Here is a 16,203-nt window from a genome sequence, read left to right on the forward strand (position 1 = left end):
ATCATTACTGCTGACCTAATTTGTGTTTGTAATAATTATAATTTCAAACTAGGAAAAAAAAAACAACTTTGCAAATTAGTGGGCAGAAAATAAAAGCAGTGTCAGAGATCTCACCATAGGAAATACATCTGTCATATATTTATTGAATAAAATGACTGCACAAATCAAAATGAGAAGTATTTGCTATTTGAAATAAATCTCACAGATGTACAAAATAGATCCTGAAGAACGCTGCTTGATTTAATATTGTTGTTCTATTTTGTGCTAGACAGCTAATATTCAGTAATTGCAATTTGTTTCATGCAGTGCCCTGCCAGACTGTTTTAGATTATTTGAAGACTGTACTTCAGCATCACAACCAGCTTATGGTACCACAGCCAACAGACCATCCGACTGAGGTAGTATACAGTGAAGACAAGCTACATCTCTTTGTGTTTGACAATTCATTGAAAACATGTAGGCAAATAAATCAGTAGGCACTGGAAGAATATATTTAGTAGTAAAAAGATGTAAAATCCTTTATTAAACCGTCATTCTTAGGTACAGTAATCCCTCAGATGGAGGAGACTCGTATAGTCTAGGATGACTTAGCAGCACATAACTCCCTGCATCAGCACAGCTGCACTTGCCTTGCTTTGTGTAATTTTTCTCTTACCTTTCTTCAGAAACATCACTTTTGTGGATAAAATTTAGGCTAGGGTTAGTTTAGGCCAGGGCTAGCCTGGTAAAAACTGCAGCTGGATGATTGCCATGTGTGGAGGGAACCGACATGTCGTGTGGATGGACACAGGCACACGTGTATACAATTAGTAGAGTTCAAATGCAGCCCTAAAGTGGTTAACATTAAAATATACGTTTCCTTAGTTTTGCAGACAGACCCAAATACAGACTTCTGCAAGTCTTTGGAGCACTCTTCCTTTTCAGAAAGCATAAAAAAAAAAAATGTTGAGTGTTGACAATTTTATACTTGATACAGAGTTTGGGGATTTTTTGTAGTTATGATCTGTTTAAAATTGCTGCAATGAAAAAGCAGGAAATTTAAGTCCTCCCCTTCTCTAGAAGGTAGATGTGCAGATTTATCTATCAGCTCTAGTGTAACTCACATTAATTTTGCTCCAGTGTGTTTCAATCCAGCCTTATAAAAGTGCCTCAAATGAAGAGGTTTTGTTGAGGCTTTTCTAGTGTCTGTATTTGAGGCTCTTGCTGTGCATGTTTTCCTGTACATAGTATATACATGTCACTACCCATTATTCATGGAAACAAAATGAGAAGAGGGAAGACGTAGGTCTAGTCTGACCTCCCTTTGCACATAAATGATATGTAAAGCAAGCCTCATGTCCGACTTACCATAGTTTCACTGAAGATGCTTTGCAGCAGTTCAGCATGTGCATCACTTCGCTCCTCCATTCAGTTTTATCCTGTGCAAATTAATATATACATATACATATATATATTTACATTTATATATATCATTAGCTGTTATCACTCAAATATATTCCAAGGATTCATTTTCCTTTTTTTAATGCTCTTTTGCTTAACTAAAATTTTCAAGCACTGTAAAAAATTAGGCTGTTCTGTAACATCCCACATGGAATAGCTTGTCATGATGTGACAGAATTTTTTATTCAATTAAACACATAGATGCTAATCTTTTATTCATAAGCTTAATCATGTACAAATACAAGCATGAACGCATTTGTACTTTGGTTCTTCCTCCAGGATCTGCTTATTTCATTTCTGGAAGGTTTTGTGTTTGTTTTAGTTTAATGACTCCTGGCCACACCAAACTGCATCATATATTTACCGAGAATCTTTTGCCCAGAAGTGCTTTTCTTTCAGAGGAAGTAATGAAAGTGTATCCATAGCAGGAGCCCAGTAATTTTTTAGCAGACTAGCGTAGCAGTATATCCTACCTTTGGAGAAGGAGGAAAAGTACTCTTAAATTTCAGGGGGAATAAGAGAGAATTATCATAAAATTTGGGCTGAGGAAATTATGCAAAAATCTATTGCCTTCTCCTCAGTTAATAGTAATGTGAGCTCTCATGAAATTTAGTTGTTGGGCCTTTTTGCACTCTGTTTCCATCAGTGCAATACATTTAAACACAGAGGTAGCTTTTAGGATATCTTGCTCCTTAGTAAAGCCACACATGAGCAAGCCTGGAGCCTTACACTATGCCATTACAGACTTGTGTTGCATTGCTCCTGCGTGCCAGGGCACAAGAGCAAGGCAGTGCCTACAGAGTTATCTGCAGCTTGTACTTTGCACCGGTGTCAGTAAGAAAGGTTCTTTCTTCACTATAGTTTTGGTTTGTTTTGTTTTAAATAGGGAAATAGGTTTCAGAATCTAAGATAGGAAAAAAATTACCTTTATATAAAAGGGATGCTGAGGTAGTTGCTGAAAAAAAATTAGTATCAATGAGGGGATCAAATAGTCCTGTGCATTACCTCTATGATGGAACAAGCCAAGGAGGTGCTAGTGTCAGCACCTGCTGAGATGAAGTGGTCACAGTTGCTTCAGCATAAGAGCATCATACCCCCAAAGAGCTTTCCATGCTGCCCCCCTGCTCTTCCTCCTTCCCCAGCCCCCTTGCTATGTCAGCAGTGGAAGAGGAGCTGGGCTGGAAGGAGGAAATTTTCTTCCCACAGCATAGGTCCTCAGCCACACTGTTGGCTTCCCAGGAACACGTGTACCTGGCAAAAATTAAAGCAGCTTCTTACGTCAGGAGTGAAGGGGATGGAATTGATCCTGACCCTTTTGCAGCAGTGGGAGCAGGCAAGTGAAATGCAAATTATAGACAGAGTTAGACTATAGGTAAAGGGTCTTTCCTTTAAGGGTTACAAGATTGGATTTGCAAGCTAAAGGGTTGAGATGTTTTGGGGAAAGGAGAGGGACCCATCAGACAGACAAAGCCCATCTCCTCCTTTATATTTTGGCTTCCTTTGCAGAGTTTTGGATTTGCTTGTAGCTGCCTTTGCCAGCAGTTTGCACCAAGCCAGCGAGGTTTGCACCGAGGTGAACAAGTAGCAGACAGTCACACAGGCTCGGTGATGCTGACCCTACCAGCAGAGGTGGTGATACCCTAAATCATACAAAGATTCTCCAAGGATCCCCCTCATCACAGTCTTCACTAAATTCAACCTTCCACGTGTTTATCAAATTTTCAAAAAAATTAGAAGCAAATACCTGAGGAAAAACTTCAGAGATTCTCCCAAGATGTCTCCCAGGATGCTGTAATAAGTATCTGAAAGGAGGCAAGGGTAGTCCATAAAATAGTTTTCAGATATCAGAGATCTGGAAGCAAGGAGGGGAACTTTGCAACAGTTGCCCACAGTGGTTGCCTCTGTTGAGCATCAGACCCTAGTTTCTCTAGTTCACTGTGAGTCTCCGTCTAAGCTGGGTGCTATACAAAGCTTTCACTAATTGGGTCTCCAGACTTATGTGTTTTCATAAAGAGGTGTAGCTGCAAAAGTGACTGAGTCTCTAGGAGGGTGTGGTTTGGTTTTTTTGTATACTTCAGTTATTTCAAGTATATTAAGAGTGCTGTCTAATATTAATCAGGTAATGTTGAATTATAGCATTTTATGGGCAACAAGAATTAAATACAGTTTGGGTACAATTGACTAAAGAGGGCTTATAAATATGTGTGGATTACAGGAATCCCCATAATTAGTCCCACAGCATTCATTTAATGTTGGAATATTGAAGCACACATTATGAAGGTTAAAAGCAAAATTTCTTTCCAACTGACTTGGTGGCACTTCTGTAAAGCTATAATTTGAGTTAATATAGCATTCATTAATAATAATGAACCTTTTAGTTTTCATAGCTGCTTTATTTATTTGCTTTATATTTTTCACAGTAACATAACTGCTGTCAAGTTTCAGGTGTGTTCTACAGAAGTAATAAATTTATTAGAAAAAAAGACCAAAAGAGTCACCTCTGAAGTAAACTGTCAGCTGCAATGAAGTCATCTGTTTGATCAGACTCTTCAAAGACTCTTCTTCTACATTTTAACAGATTAAGAAGAAAGGTTATACTTAAATAGTATCCCCAGTCACTGGTTCTTAACTCTCTTGAACCTGCTTGTTAAAGTGGAAATTATCAATAGCCACCTCTCAAAACGTATTCCTTGTACCTCACCAAATTTGAGTTCTAGAAAATGAAAATGTAATTTTAAAAGTTCTCATTCTCAGTAAGAGCAATTACGTGTTCACTTCAGGATGTGTTTCACTGTCAGTATCACGGCTAGTTAAAAAGCATATTTTTATTGCAACTGACATCTTTACTTATTTGCCTTGTAAAATAAGCAACAGAAATATTTCGCTTTTTCAGGGGAGCAAGCAGTTGCTGAACAACTACCCCGTCTACATCACTAGTAAACAGTGGGATGAGGCTGTAAATTCTTCCAAGAAAGATGGACGACGGCTCCTTCGCTATCTCATCAGATTTGTTTTCACAACCGATGAGCTTAAGTACTCATGCGGCCTTGGAAAAAGGAAAAGGTCAGTGCAGTCAGGAGAGACAGGTCCTGAAAGACGTCCTCTGGATCCAGTAAAAGTAACATGTCTCAGAGGTACTGCATCTTTTCGCTCAGTGTCCACCATACGTGATCTCATTTCACCACATTGGCTCTGGCTCAGTAGAAGCATTTGGCTGATGGTTGCAGAACTAGAAGGGGTTTCACAGGCAGGTGACAAGCAGCCAGAAACCCTCCTTTTTTTTTTTTTTTTAATATACATACATATATTTATGTATGTATGTATGTATTATCTATGTGGGTTGTGGTTTTTTTGAATGGGAAAAAAACAGGGCTGCTTATTTAAGAGAGGAGACAAACACAAGGGCACATGACACTGAAACTTGAAACAGCAAAGGAGGGAAATCAGACAATCCTGATGACACTGTTTTAAAATAAACTAACAAGGCATTCTTTAACACTGATATATGGCAAAATTAACCAAAGGAATATTTCTAGCCTAATGTGTGGTAAGCACATGGCTCTCAAGGCCACAGTGCATCATTGGAGGTAAAGGCTAACAGAATAGCTTTGAACATTTTGTAGGGCCAAGAACATCTACAGGTTAATTACATTCAAAGTGTATACAAACGCATTGTCAAGGATTTAACTTCTTTTTTGTAGTACTGATGCAACATTGACTGAAAAAGTTAGGGAACAACTTCCCCCCGTGATTAGCCTGAAAAGGAGGGGAGTTTTGCAAGCATTTCACAATGTCGGAGAGTGAGGATGTTGGAGAATGCAGAGAAAGGGTCCAGACTGAGAAGAATTATCTGCTGTGACAGTTCATACTTTGGTTCCTAAAATCGTTCGAAAGGCCTGGTACTGGGCTTTATAATGAAACATATGAAACAGGACTTTTTAAAGCCCAATTAAAAACATGTTTATAGTATCAGCATTTGCATTTTATGAATGCCTATGTTTGTCATTTCTTTAATTAACTCATAGTTAACTTTATGGTATTTTGTGAGCACATACATGAAATTTTGACTTCAAGAGTGTTTTACTAATCAGTGCAGTGGAAAAAACTATTTTTTGGACAGTCAGTGATAAAAATACCCTTAGTCATCCAACTGGAGTCTAGAGAAGTTATATACATCAGATGGAGCCTCTTCCCATCTAGGGTAGAAGAAACCAACATGGACAAGTAGATAAAACTTGTAGTTGGGATACCTTGATGTAACCAGGTAATGAACTCAGATTTTACATACAGCCAAATTAACCAAAGAGGCTCTTTTTTAACTACAAAGGAACCTGTTAACCTCTTGCATGATACTCTGCCAGACTTTATCACACCTTAATAGAAGGGCAAGTCCATTGCACACCGTGTTGCACGGAGGTCTGGAATGAGATTCAGAGTCCCAGAAGTTCTCCTGGAAACTGAAGGCTGAATACAAATGCATTAGCCATTTACTAAATGACTTTAAATTTCACCTAATAATTTATGCACAGGCAGAGTGTTGATACCTGTTTCTTCCCCCTGCCTCTCACCAAGACTTAACAGTAAATCCACCTGTAGATGGGCTTTTGCTTATGGCCACTTTCCTTTCTGGGGTCCTCCCCAGAATGTGTGGAGTGCTCCTTTGGAGAAAGAGAAAGGCAAATTTCCTTAATATTCAGAAGCTTGAAGAGGAATACAAACACTCAGTATCTAAGGACCAGTTAAGAAAGCAGAGTAGACAGTTCTCCCTTTGGGCTTTTGTGCATGGGTGGGAACATGACAACTTCCTCCGGTGCCAAGAGTTGGCCACTGGCTCCCACCCATTTGCAAGTCAAGTAACAAGTGTCTATTTCTCAGCACGTGCAATTATGACTTCCCACCATAGCAGGGAGTACAAACTGCTTCTCCCTCTGCACTCAGAGTAGCTTAAACATCTATAAACATTTGTAATATATTCCTACAACTGACTGATGCCTGAAACCAGCTTTAAAACAGTCTGGCATGCTTAAATTATAGCATGACTCCTTTACATGGTAACCGTTTCTCTGAGAAAAACACCAGTCTGTGGAGCCCCATGTGAACATAACTAGGTAGGAATTACTGTTGCCTGTGTGGATTTCCAGGGAAATGAATTTAAAACCGAGATAGCTATCACTTTTACAGACACACTGCTGGAGGAGCTATGCAAAAATCACATCCTAATTGTCCAACAGATGAGATACCTTGCAGGCACAGGAACTCACGTAAAAGCACAGCATTCCCTGGTCTCAAGATGTGGTGACAGTAATGAAGTTACCTTACACCACTTATTGTGCTGTTGGCTTGTCAACAGTAGAAAATAGAATTTAAAAATATCCTGGGACACACAATACCACACGAGGGAATAACTAATGTTACAGAATAAACAAGAAGTTCAGTTTCCATATGAGGTACAGTGTATCCAATGTATCTAATAAGATGCCCTCACATTTAAAATTGTATTTGGACATTTCAAAGTCCAAATATACCTATTTGAGCTATGTCTAGCAGTTACAACTCCAGAATTGGTAAGGCACCTTATGCAAGTTTAGCATATTGCATGTCAAAGAATCTGAAAAATAAATTATAAAAAATGTAATCATCACATACAAATAGCTGGATGTGGAAGCTGCAGCTACTTAAATAGCCGAATTACATGCAATACAATTCATTTTCTCCTGCATTGAAAACTATTGCAAGGCTCCCCAAATTAGCCCTCTCATCTCATTTAGCTATTTCTAAGACCAATTTAGTCTCTGAAAAATAGGTGTCAGATTCAGGAAGATGGAAAGAGCAGGACTTAAAATGAAAGATGTTCCAAACAGAAAGGAGCACCAAATGGAAATAATGGCAGTGACATTTTTAGGCAGGTTGTGGGCTGGTGCAGCCTGCTGATGTTGAAGCAGCCAGCAGAGGGAAGTCGTACAGATATGCGAGAGTAATCACCTTCAGGTATAAATACACAACAGGTTTCAGATGAAACACATCCTGGTTCATGCTAACTTTCACATGTATTGCACACACTGAATCACAGTCGTCACTTAGGACAATAAAAAAGGACAATTGGTCCTTTCCACAAGAGGAGATTCTGTCTCCAGGTCCTATACGTCACATAATTGCCTCAGATATAACATACATGGCACGTGAAGAAACACACACAGAAATAAAATAGGTCCAAGTGGCATTATCATGGCATCCCCCATAAGGCTTTACTTGTGCTTAAGTAGAACAGTAATGTCCCCTTTCTTATTTCCCATGAGCTTTTGACATCTGGGCCATAACGGATGCCACAAAGACAAGTTGTTGCTTCTGTTTCTCCTTGCATGTTTTCCTGCAGAGTTCATTAGGATGCATTGTACTTCCAACCCAGACTGGTGGATGCCATCCGAAGAGCAAATAAACAAGGTATTCAGTGACGCAGTAGGACATGCTCGTCAGGGGCGTGCGGTGGGGACTTTCCTTCACAATGGGAACTCGTATTACGAAGGGACTGACCATCCGGGATCACAGGACGAAGTCTTCAATAGAGGTATGCAAGATGGCTCTGGTGATTGATGGCAGAGAGAAGAACCTCATACAACAGTAGGAACCACTTAATTTAGGAGAGACTATTTGTTAAACATACTTACCTTGCTGTCATTTAAGAGTCCAAAGCATGTTTGAATACATACTACGTACATTTCAGCTTCTCCATCCTACCATGTCCCAGTTAACAGAAAGAAATCCATTTCAAGACCTGCTCTGTGGGACTTCTCAGTGCCTATTATTTGCAAATCCTTCATAGCACCCTCAAAGGGAAATTGCAGTTCATTTCATCTAGTTCTAGAGGAAAGGTCATTTAAAAACTATAAAAATGTCAAAAGAAACAGCAGCTACTATCTCCTCTGCCTGTTGATAACAAGCCCAGGTCTGGACCCAGAACAGCTGGGCACTATTTGCTTTCCCTGAATAGGAGATTTAAGAACAAGTTTGCACGCTTACAACAAAAAAAGAAGTGGTCTTCCATTTCCTAAAAGAAAATAACATAATTATAAATGCTACCTTAAAATACCACACAGGATGAAAAATTCAGGGACTTCCTTTAGCCAACTCTGCCAGGAAATTAAGTTTCCCAGGTAAAACAGCAGCGCTCGTCAACAGCAGAATCCTTCAAAGACCCAGAACAATAACAGGCACATCTAACAGATAAAAATTGCTTTGTATATCAGATAGACACTATATTTATCTAGATTTCTAAGGGATTAGAGTTGATCATGACAGTTTTCATTAAAACAAGATTGCTAAAAACAAATTGCCATTTCAGAAAACAGGTTTTGCTTTGTCTGTTCCTATAGCTTTAGAGGCTTTAAATTGCCTTTTCTTGCTTTTGCATTCATTTGTGTTTTATATCCATTCCTTGAAACAGATGAGGCAATGTGCCAGTCTTAATAGTCAGATGCTCAGTGTTGCATTCAGGGAGGGGTTGGGTAAGAAGAGCCTAGTTTAATGTTCTGTTGTATGGGGTCCAGACTAAGAGCTGTAAGAAAAGAGCTGTGTTAGAGCAGAATTCACCATGGTACACAACACTGGAAGCAGATAGCAACTTTAAAAAAAAAAAAAAATCAGTTCACTGAAAACCTTTAATTTTAAAGGCTTAGAAGTCCGTTGTCCCTTCACATTGATGCACTCCAGAAATAATGCAATGCCAAAGAATCAATACTCTTTCCTTTCTGTGTCAGGGTGTTTCCATCTTCTTACCCTTGTCCAGTTGCTTAGGCCAGCACTGGCATCCTTCACAGCCTGAACCATGCAACATTTCCCCATTGGCAGGTACAGGAAACTGGTTTTTGGAAAGAAAAGTTCACTTCGCTTTTGACCATCCTTAGTGCTACCTCATCAGCATTGACTCTCCTGAACACATGTCTCATGCTCCCCAGCTTTCCTAACCACCATGTGCAAGCCACAAGAGAAGCTACTAATTGCTCCTTTTACCCTTCTCTCCTTCCCAACCTTCTCCCCATGCACTGGGCAGGGCAGGAGACACCCAACCCCTTCTTCAAAGATCAGGAAGGGCCCTCTGGGGTGAAGCACTCCTCTAGCTCCGGCCTGACCACAAGTGAGGACCCAGGCAGTCTCTCAACAATCACCTTACCCACATGTTTCTACCCACCATCTGCCTCCTTTTTGACTGGTCTCTCATGGCAGACCCATGGGGCGTCTCAGGACACAGGTTCCACCATGCACCACCATAGATGGGACCTCCCTCAGCCAGGATATGCTTTAGGCCCTTAAATGTCCAGTGCCCCTCAATTAATTTTATTTTTGGTGATTTTTAAAAGGGGGTTGAAAGGCACTCACTTGCCCCAGAATAACTCATTTATTTTTTCAAAGTGAATGAGCAGTTTATTCACACTGGACCTCATCAGGCCAAGGGGTTTGGGATGGCATCCCTCACTACAGGCAGGAGGTGACTTTCTTCGAGTCAACAGTGCATGGTGGCCTCTGGAGGAGAAACTCGGTGTATAGAAATGTCAGAGTACAGATATCCTATAGTAGCTTTTCAGTGTTGAACTTACACTTTTTTTTTAAAAAGAACTATAATAGAAGATGTTACATTGCTCAGATGGTGTAAGTCTTGCTGGTCTATGTTTAATGTGGTGACACTTGCCAGAACTACTTGGTAAAACATGTCAGAACGTGTGAGTCAACATTATACTGTAGATTTGTCCACAGCAATATGTATCATGCTGTATTTTTGTAAAAACTGTGATGGTTTCCTTTCAAATGTTTAACTGTATGAGGTAAAAAATACAAACGCTTCATTTTTAATAGTCACAGAACAGAATTATGGACTGGACAAACCTCTCTCATTTAATAACCTAATGATTTGCTGAAAGGACTAATAAACTAGTAAGCCTAGCTTTATTTTTAGCCTGAAGTGTGTAGCCAGCATTCTGGAATCTATCACAATCCTCTGCTCTCATATTGTGCAAAATAGCCAAACGTGTAGCTTCATCCTGAAAGCCACTTTGGCATTAGAAATGGCTTTGCAGGTTTGAACCTTTATTTAAGAATAAAATTTTGCCCTCAGTTGCTTGTGTGCACTGGCCAGTGACATAAACGGTAGTTGCAGACAGGCATTAGCAGACACTAGCTCATCTTTTTTTTTGTTCATGTTTGGTTTTAAAATAACAGAGTACAACAACTTTTCCTAGTTGTATGTCTTGGTTTTTAATTGCCATCGTGGCCACTTGACTGTTGACCCACCCATTTCATTTAAAAAAAAACCAACCAAACAAAATCCAACAAACAAACCTTTCACAACAGCTTATTCCAATTAATTTGTTCATGAGGCATTATAAATTCATACACATTTAAGTGTCTAAATATCTGCAGGATGTTAGGTATAATGGTATGGGACCAGAAATAATAGATAGCACATAAGGCCTTGCAGAGCCAGGTATCCGTATTTCAGCAGTGTGCTTTGTAAGTCTGCACATCCCTTCTCAGCTCTGGCTGTAGACAGCAGGCTTGCGACAGACGGAAACCGCTATCTATCATGTCGCTCCAGAAAGTCCCAGGAGGATAGAGATTCTTGTCTTATCCTTCCATACTCTTTAATCTTACTGTCATTTATGTATCTGCCTTCTCTCAAACTTTGTGTAGCAGTACCGCACGCCCATCTGTGCCAACATGCCTTCGCTATATTTTCTATGACAAATATTTGTGGAGAAACTGTGATTAAAAAACCATTAATCCTGATATTTTTATTGTTATGGTGTAGGTAATTCTATGAATACTTTCTAATGATGATTGTACTGTGTAGAGTAAGTACAAGTTAGGGATAGACCTTTACCAGATATTGTACAAAAAAGTGCATAGTGTAATATAGACTAGTAAGGTTTTTGTGACAATTTCTATAGGATGTGTGAATTGTTTTCTATGTGGCAACACACATTTCTTTTAAAAATATAAGATCTTAAAGAATTTTTTAAACAGTCAATATTTTTTAATTATAAAGACATTTGTTACCTACAGTTTACTATTTCAGGTTAATTCTAATTTGAATATTGGTTTTATTACTACATACCTCCAGTTCCATTTGTTCTGTTGCATAAAAATGCACAATAAAAGTTAGTCTCTGGTTAACCTGTCTCTCTCTTCTCTATAGGCGTTATTGTGTTGGTGTGACATCACACCTGGCTTTTACTATAAATACATATTAAAAGTTTTAGACTTAAATTTATATAAAAGGCTAGAGCGTTGTCTTTTCATTAAGCATGTGTTTGGCGTGAAGCACCAGCAAGCACAGTGAAAGATTATGAAGAATTCAAGTGTTAATATAACATAAATAATTTTCACATCAAAATACAGCCACATATATTTATGTGCTGATTAGATAGAAAGACCACTCAGACAAAGTACCCATCTGCCATCTTAAGACCTGGATTTTCAAGCAGTGAAGTTTAAATCCCATTTTAATTCAAAATTCAGTGATGGCTCAATGTCTCCTGTTCTCTTAAATGTTTTAGAAAATCCCAACTCCAAATAATTTGTAGAGGAATTACAGTGACAAACATTCACCACGGCAAACCCCTTCTGCTGGGCTGCAAAGCAACACAGGTCTGACCGCAGGCTCATGCTGTCCATCAGAAAAGGTTGACAAATATTTCCATTATAAAACGATGCTTTTGGGTGCCTATAATGTCTCAAAACTAACTGCCCGGGCTGGTATTTTCTAGGTCGGGGGCTTCAGCCTACTGCATTTTTTGTGAAAACCCTCAATAGTGAGACACCCTTATTAATTAAACCCTCACACAAATAATTTCAGGTGATTCTGAGAAGTGTAGGTTAAAAAAAGTGTTAATCCCTCTGAAAAAAAAAAAAAAAATTACCATGAACTTCTCTTTAGAAAGCTCCGACTTCCCAGACTTTTAGGCAATGACTTGAAATGTCAGAGGGTAAATCCAAAGGCAGGAGTGAATGGGGGTGGGCTATGGGGAAACCAACAGGGTGATGGGACAGGAAACAGGCAGGGAAGGAGAGTGTGTAGGTAAGGAACTAGAAGCAGCAGTTGAGTTTTTGAAGCTTGGAAAGATCCCCAGAGAGATCAGGTCTAACAGCGAGTCTATAACAAGGTAATGAGCATGAGAGATAGTGACAGGCTGGACAGGCAGAGAAGGGGTAAGGAAGAGGTCCCTGGGGTGGGGGAGAACCAGGCGTGGGAAATAACCTAAGGGAAGCAGGCATTGCAGCTGAGAGGTGTAACTCAGTAATGTCACATTTTATCACTTGTCCACTAAATACCTGTTAAACATACTGGCAAGGCAGTAGTTAAACCGTGCTCCTGCTCTGCCACAGTGCTGGTCCCTTCAGAAGCATGGCCCACCACTGCTGGCAGTTACACCTTTGCTCAAGTACTGAAATGTCTCTGAAGAGGACCTTTAAGGTCAAAGACAGCCATTGAATCTCATGCGTATGAAGGAACTTAGTTTTTACCTTATTTGCCTACAACAAGCTCATGTGCAAGCTCACATTATAAAAGTCTTTGTAATCTTATTTTAATAACACTACTCAAGTTGCAACATCCAGTGCTCAGGAGTTCAGCTAGGCAGGAATTTATGTTTTCTCTGCCACTTTCCCTCTGCTGAGGCACCTCTGTGACCAAAGCCTGTGGAAAGAGGAGTGTCAGAATAGGAGGTGCTTCCATCACAGTGAGGCGACTAGAACATCAGAGTACCAGGGAACACAGCATGAAGTGGCATGTTTCGACCTTCAGCCCACTATGCCCAAAACTGGGATAGCTCTACCTCTTCTTTCATAGGGGTTTTGTGAAGATCAGTGTTACTGCAGAACCAGAGCTCTTGTACTAAGCACAACAGAAAAGCCCTTGAAGGTGCTAGCAAGCCTGCCTGCAGAGTAGTTTGAGTGCATGCAGTACATAAAACCAGGCCACAGATCAAATGATGAGGATAAAACAAAATACCAAATCACTGATGAAGGAGCAGCATCCTGCTGCAAGAGGCTGGGGTGCTGGGCAACAGAGCAATATAGAGGAGATATAAGGACTCCGAGGCACAAGGAGACCGAGATACATTTGCACAACAGCATTAATTTTGCTCTCTCCTAACATCCCAGTCCTTAAGATACTGCCTTTGCAATGTTCTCTTCTTATAGCTTTAAAATTGACTAGCTGACACAGCATGGACAACAACATCAGAGGCGTACTGACTTGCAAAGTTTAGCTTTTGTTTGTGAAGATGCACATAGATGATATCTCAAAAAGAACAGGGAAGAAAGAACTCATCTTTCCTTAGCCAGTGCTTACACTCATCTGCACCATGGGCAACTACAAATGATTCCCGGGTGCTTAAAAAAAAAGGCATGCATACAGCTCCAGGTGACCATCGTACAAATCTTAGTTATTGACAGAGCAAACCAATACCACTGATGTGACTTGAGCTCTCCTTGAGTGTGGCCTATGTAAATCAAAGGCCCTGTCTTGGTCTCTTCCTAGCAAGTTCAGACATGAACAGCTCTCCAGGGATAAATCCTCCCTTCTGCAGCATGGAGCCCCTTGGAATGCTTGGCAGATCTGTGTGTGGCCTTGCCCTGTGAACACAAAACCCCTTCTCCAGAGACTCTTCAACATCTGAAGCAGCTTCTACTGCACATGTATGGCATTAAGGCTGGGGACACACCAGCAGATTTAATTACATGATTCAAGAGAAAAAAGTCTGACATGAACTTGCATAACAGTGTTGGGAAAAAGCTAGAAAACCTTTTGTCCTTAAAAGCACTTTAAACTATCCCACTCATCTGGCAGATATAATTGCCACAACCAATGCAGTCTTTGTATCAAAATGGAAAGAAACACGTTTGCTAATGACTTAAAATAGTTTCCCATTAGGAAAGTTAATATTGAATTCAGTTTCTATTTAGGAACAGGGTCAGTAGTACAGCAGAAAAAGTCTAATTAAACCTTTCAAAAATGCCATGTAGTAACATGAGTGGAAAACTGAAAAGTCTTCTTGCAAAAGGATGTGAACCTGAAAGAGCCAACAACTGAGCTACTTCCTGAACAGATGGAAAGAGGGATTTTTTTTCTAAAGGATAATCCAAAATGAGAAGCAGAGCAGTCATAAAAGTCTCTTGACAAAAGGATCGTGAAGGAAACACCCAGGCTACCTTTCCCATCCACAGCATCAGGAAGACAGTTCTAGGGCAAGATTAGTCTCTAAGGAAAAAAAACAAAAAAACAAACAAAAAAAAAACCCACAACAACAACAAAAAACCCCCCACCTTGGCCTGTTTGTAAAGCCACCAAATGCTAGCCAGAGTGTGGCAGTGCATCTCCCTGGACGATCCAGAAGTGTCCAATTGTCTACTGAGCAGGTGGAGCTCTCGAAACATAGACTTTGGAATTAAGTCTCTTCCACCCAAACCCCTTGTTTTGGACCACCTGGAGACTGAAGCTAAATACTGAAGATCAGAACCAAGGAAATCAGTGCAAGGTATAAAGGGGGAGGAGCAGAATGGGTCAAAGTCCACAAGCTTCTCATAGACTTAGCTAAAAATAGCAGTCATGTCATTTGCTAATGAGAGCATGAGACGATACAAGTATTTACCTCTTTCCTTTGATCAAAACCTAAGCTCTGTGGAAGCAACAGACCTGAGTTGTTTAGAGAAGCTGAGGACAATTAGGTTCTACAAAAGCTTGGCTTTCTTTAATGTCAGGAGAAAGAACAAATGCCCTCATATTTATGCCCAGAGAGAATTAAGAAACATGAACAGCATATCTATTCACTCCAGCAATGGTCATAAGTGTTCAGGGTCATAAGTAGGCATATCGGAAATTTTGCACAACATAACTTGCAAGAGAAACATTTCCTCATTCAAATTCAACAGTTACCAAAGCAAACATTATTTCATGTCTATTGCCATGAGACCAAATCTTAAAAGGCAGATATCAGTCAACATTAAGAAACGAAACACCACTACAAATGTGGCTCCTCCTCTCTCATCTCTCTCCTGTTTTTCTCTTTATCTCTTGTACTTAATAGACCAATACCTACTGAAGGAAATTAAAGGGTGCAAAAAGTCATCTCCCATGAGAAACTCATCCCCAGGACTAGATTTGGGGTGCCTTACCAGTGCCTCAACCTTAGTCTAAGGATAAGGCTGGAGGAAGACCATGCAAGAGGGAGCTGTACGATTTTCATTGCTCTCTGCTCACCTTTGTTCTGCTGGGGATACATCACTTTGATCCTTTCTCCAGGTGGAGTGGGACTAGAAAATGCGCTGTCGGGAGAAACTGAGAGCTGCCAAAAGTATTTGCCCACTGAGGGATTAATCTGAGCTCAGCTCTGGATGTCTTGCTTAGGCACCAGCTTTTGGTAAGGATTAGCACCAACATACCTTTAATTTATCCTTATCGTACAGAGGTCAAAATTATGGATCCCCAGCAAACAAAAGTCAGCAGAGAATGTGAAAAAAAAAATATATATATTTCTATCCAAGTCACTTGAAAATTGATTCTTTTATGTACATTGGAGACCAAGAACATCAAAACCATAAGTTTTGTCATAAAACTAGTCAAACTTCTGTTGTGAAGAGCATCGCTTCCATTTCTGTTAACTTCTTTAGCTTGCACAGTAACACATGATGCTATAGCTCCGGTATCCCCTTGTAAGGTATCTTGCTTAATAAACTTGTGAGGTTAACTGTTTCATTGCTCTGTTTTCCCTA

The 16,203-nt window shown here is 39.9% G+C and overlaps 1 protein-coding gene across 1 annotated transcript; it reads left to right on the plus strand.

The window, feature by feature from the left end:
* Positions 1 to 306: 306 nt before the first annotated feature.
* Positions 307 to 8,528, plus strand: LOC104526655 (BEN domain-containing protein 4; the record flags this gene model as incomplete). Its single annotated transcript, XM_010170186.1, has 3 exons — positions 307 to 398; positions 4,334 to 4,574; positions 7,814 to 8,528. Coding segments are annotated over 3 exons (551 nt in total), but the record flags the coding sequence as incomplete, so codon positions are not given.
* Between the last annotated feature and the right edge of the window lie 7,675 nt (positions 8,529 to 16,203).

The sequence above is a fragment of the Antrostomus carolinensis genome, unplaced genomic scaffold, assembly GCF_000700745.2.
Source record: "Antrostomus carolinensis isolate BGI_N321 unplaced genomic scaffold, ASM70074v2 scaffold2706, whole genome shotgun sequence".
Taxonomy (NCBI): domain Eukaryota; kingdom Metazoa; phylum Chordata; class Aves; order Caprimulgiformes; family Caprimulgidae; genus Antrostomus; species Antrostomus carolinensis.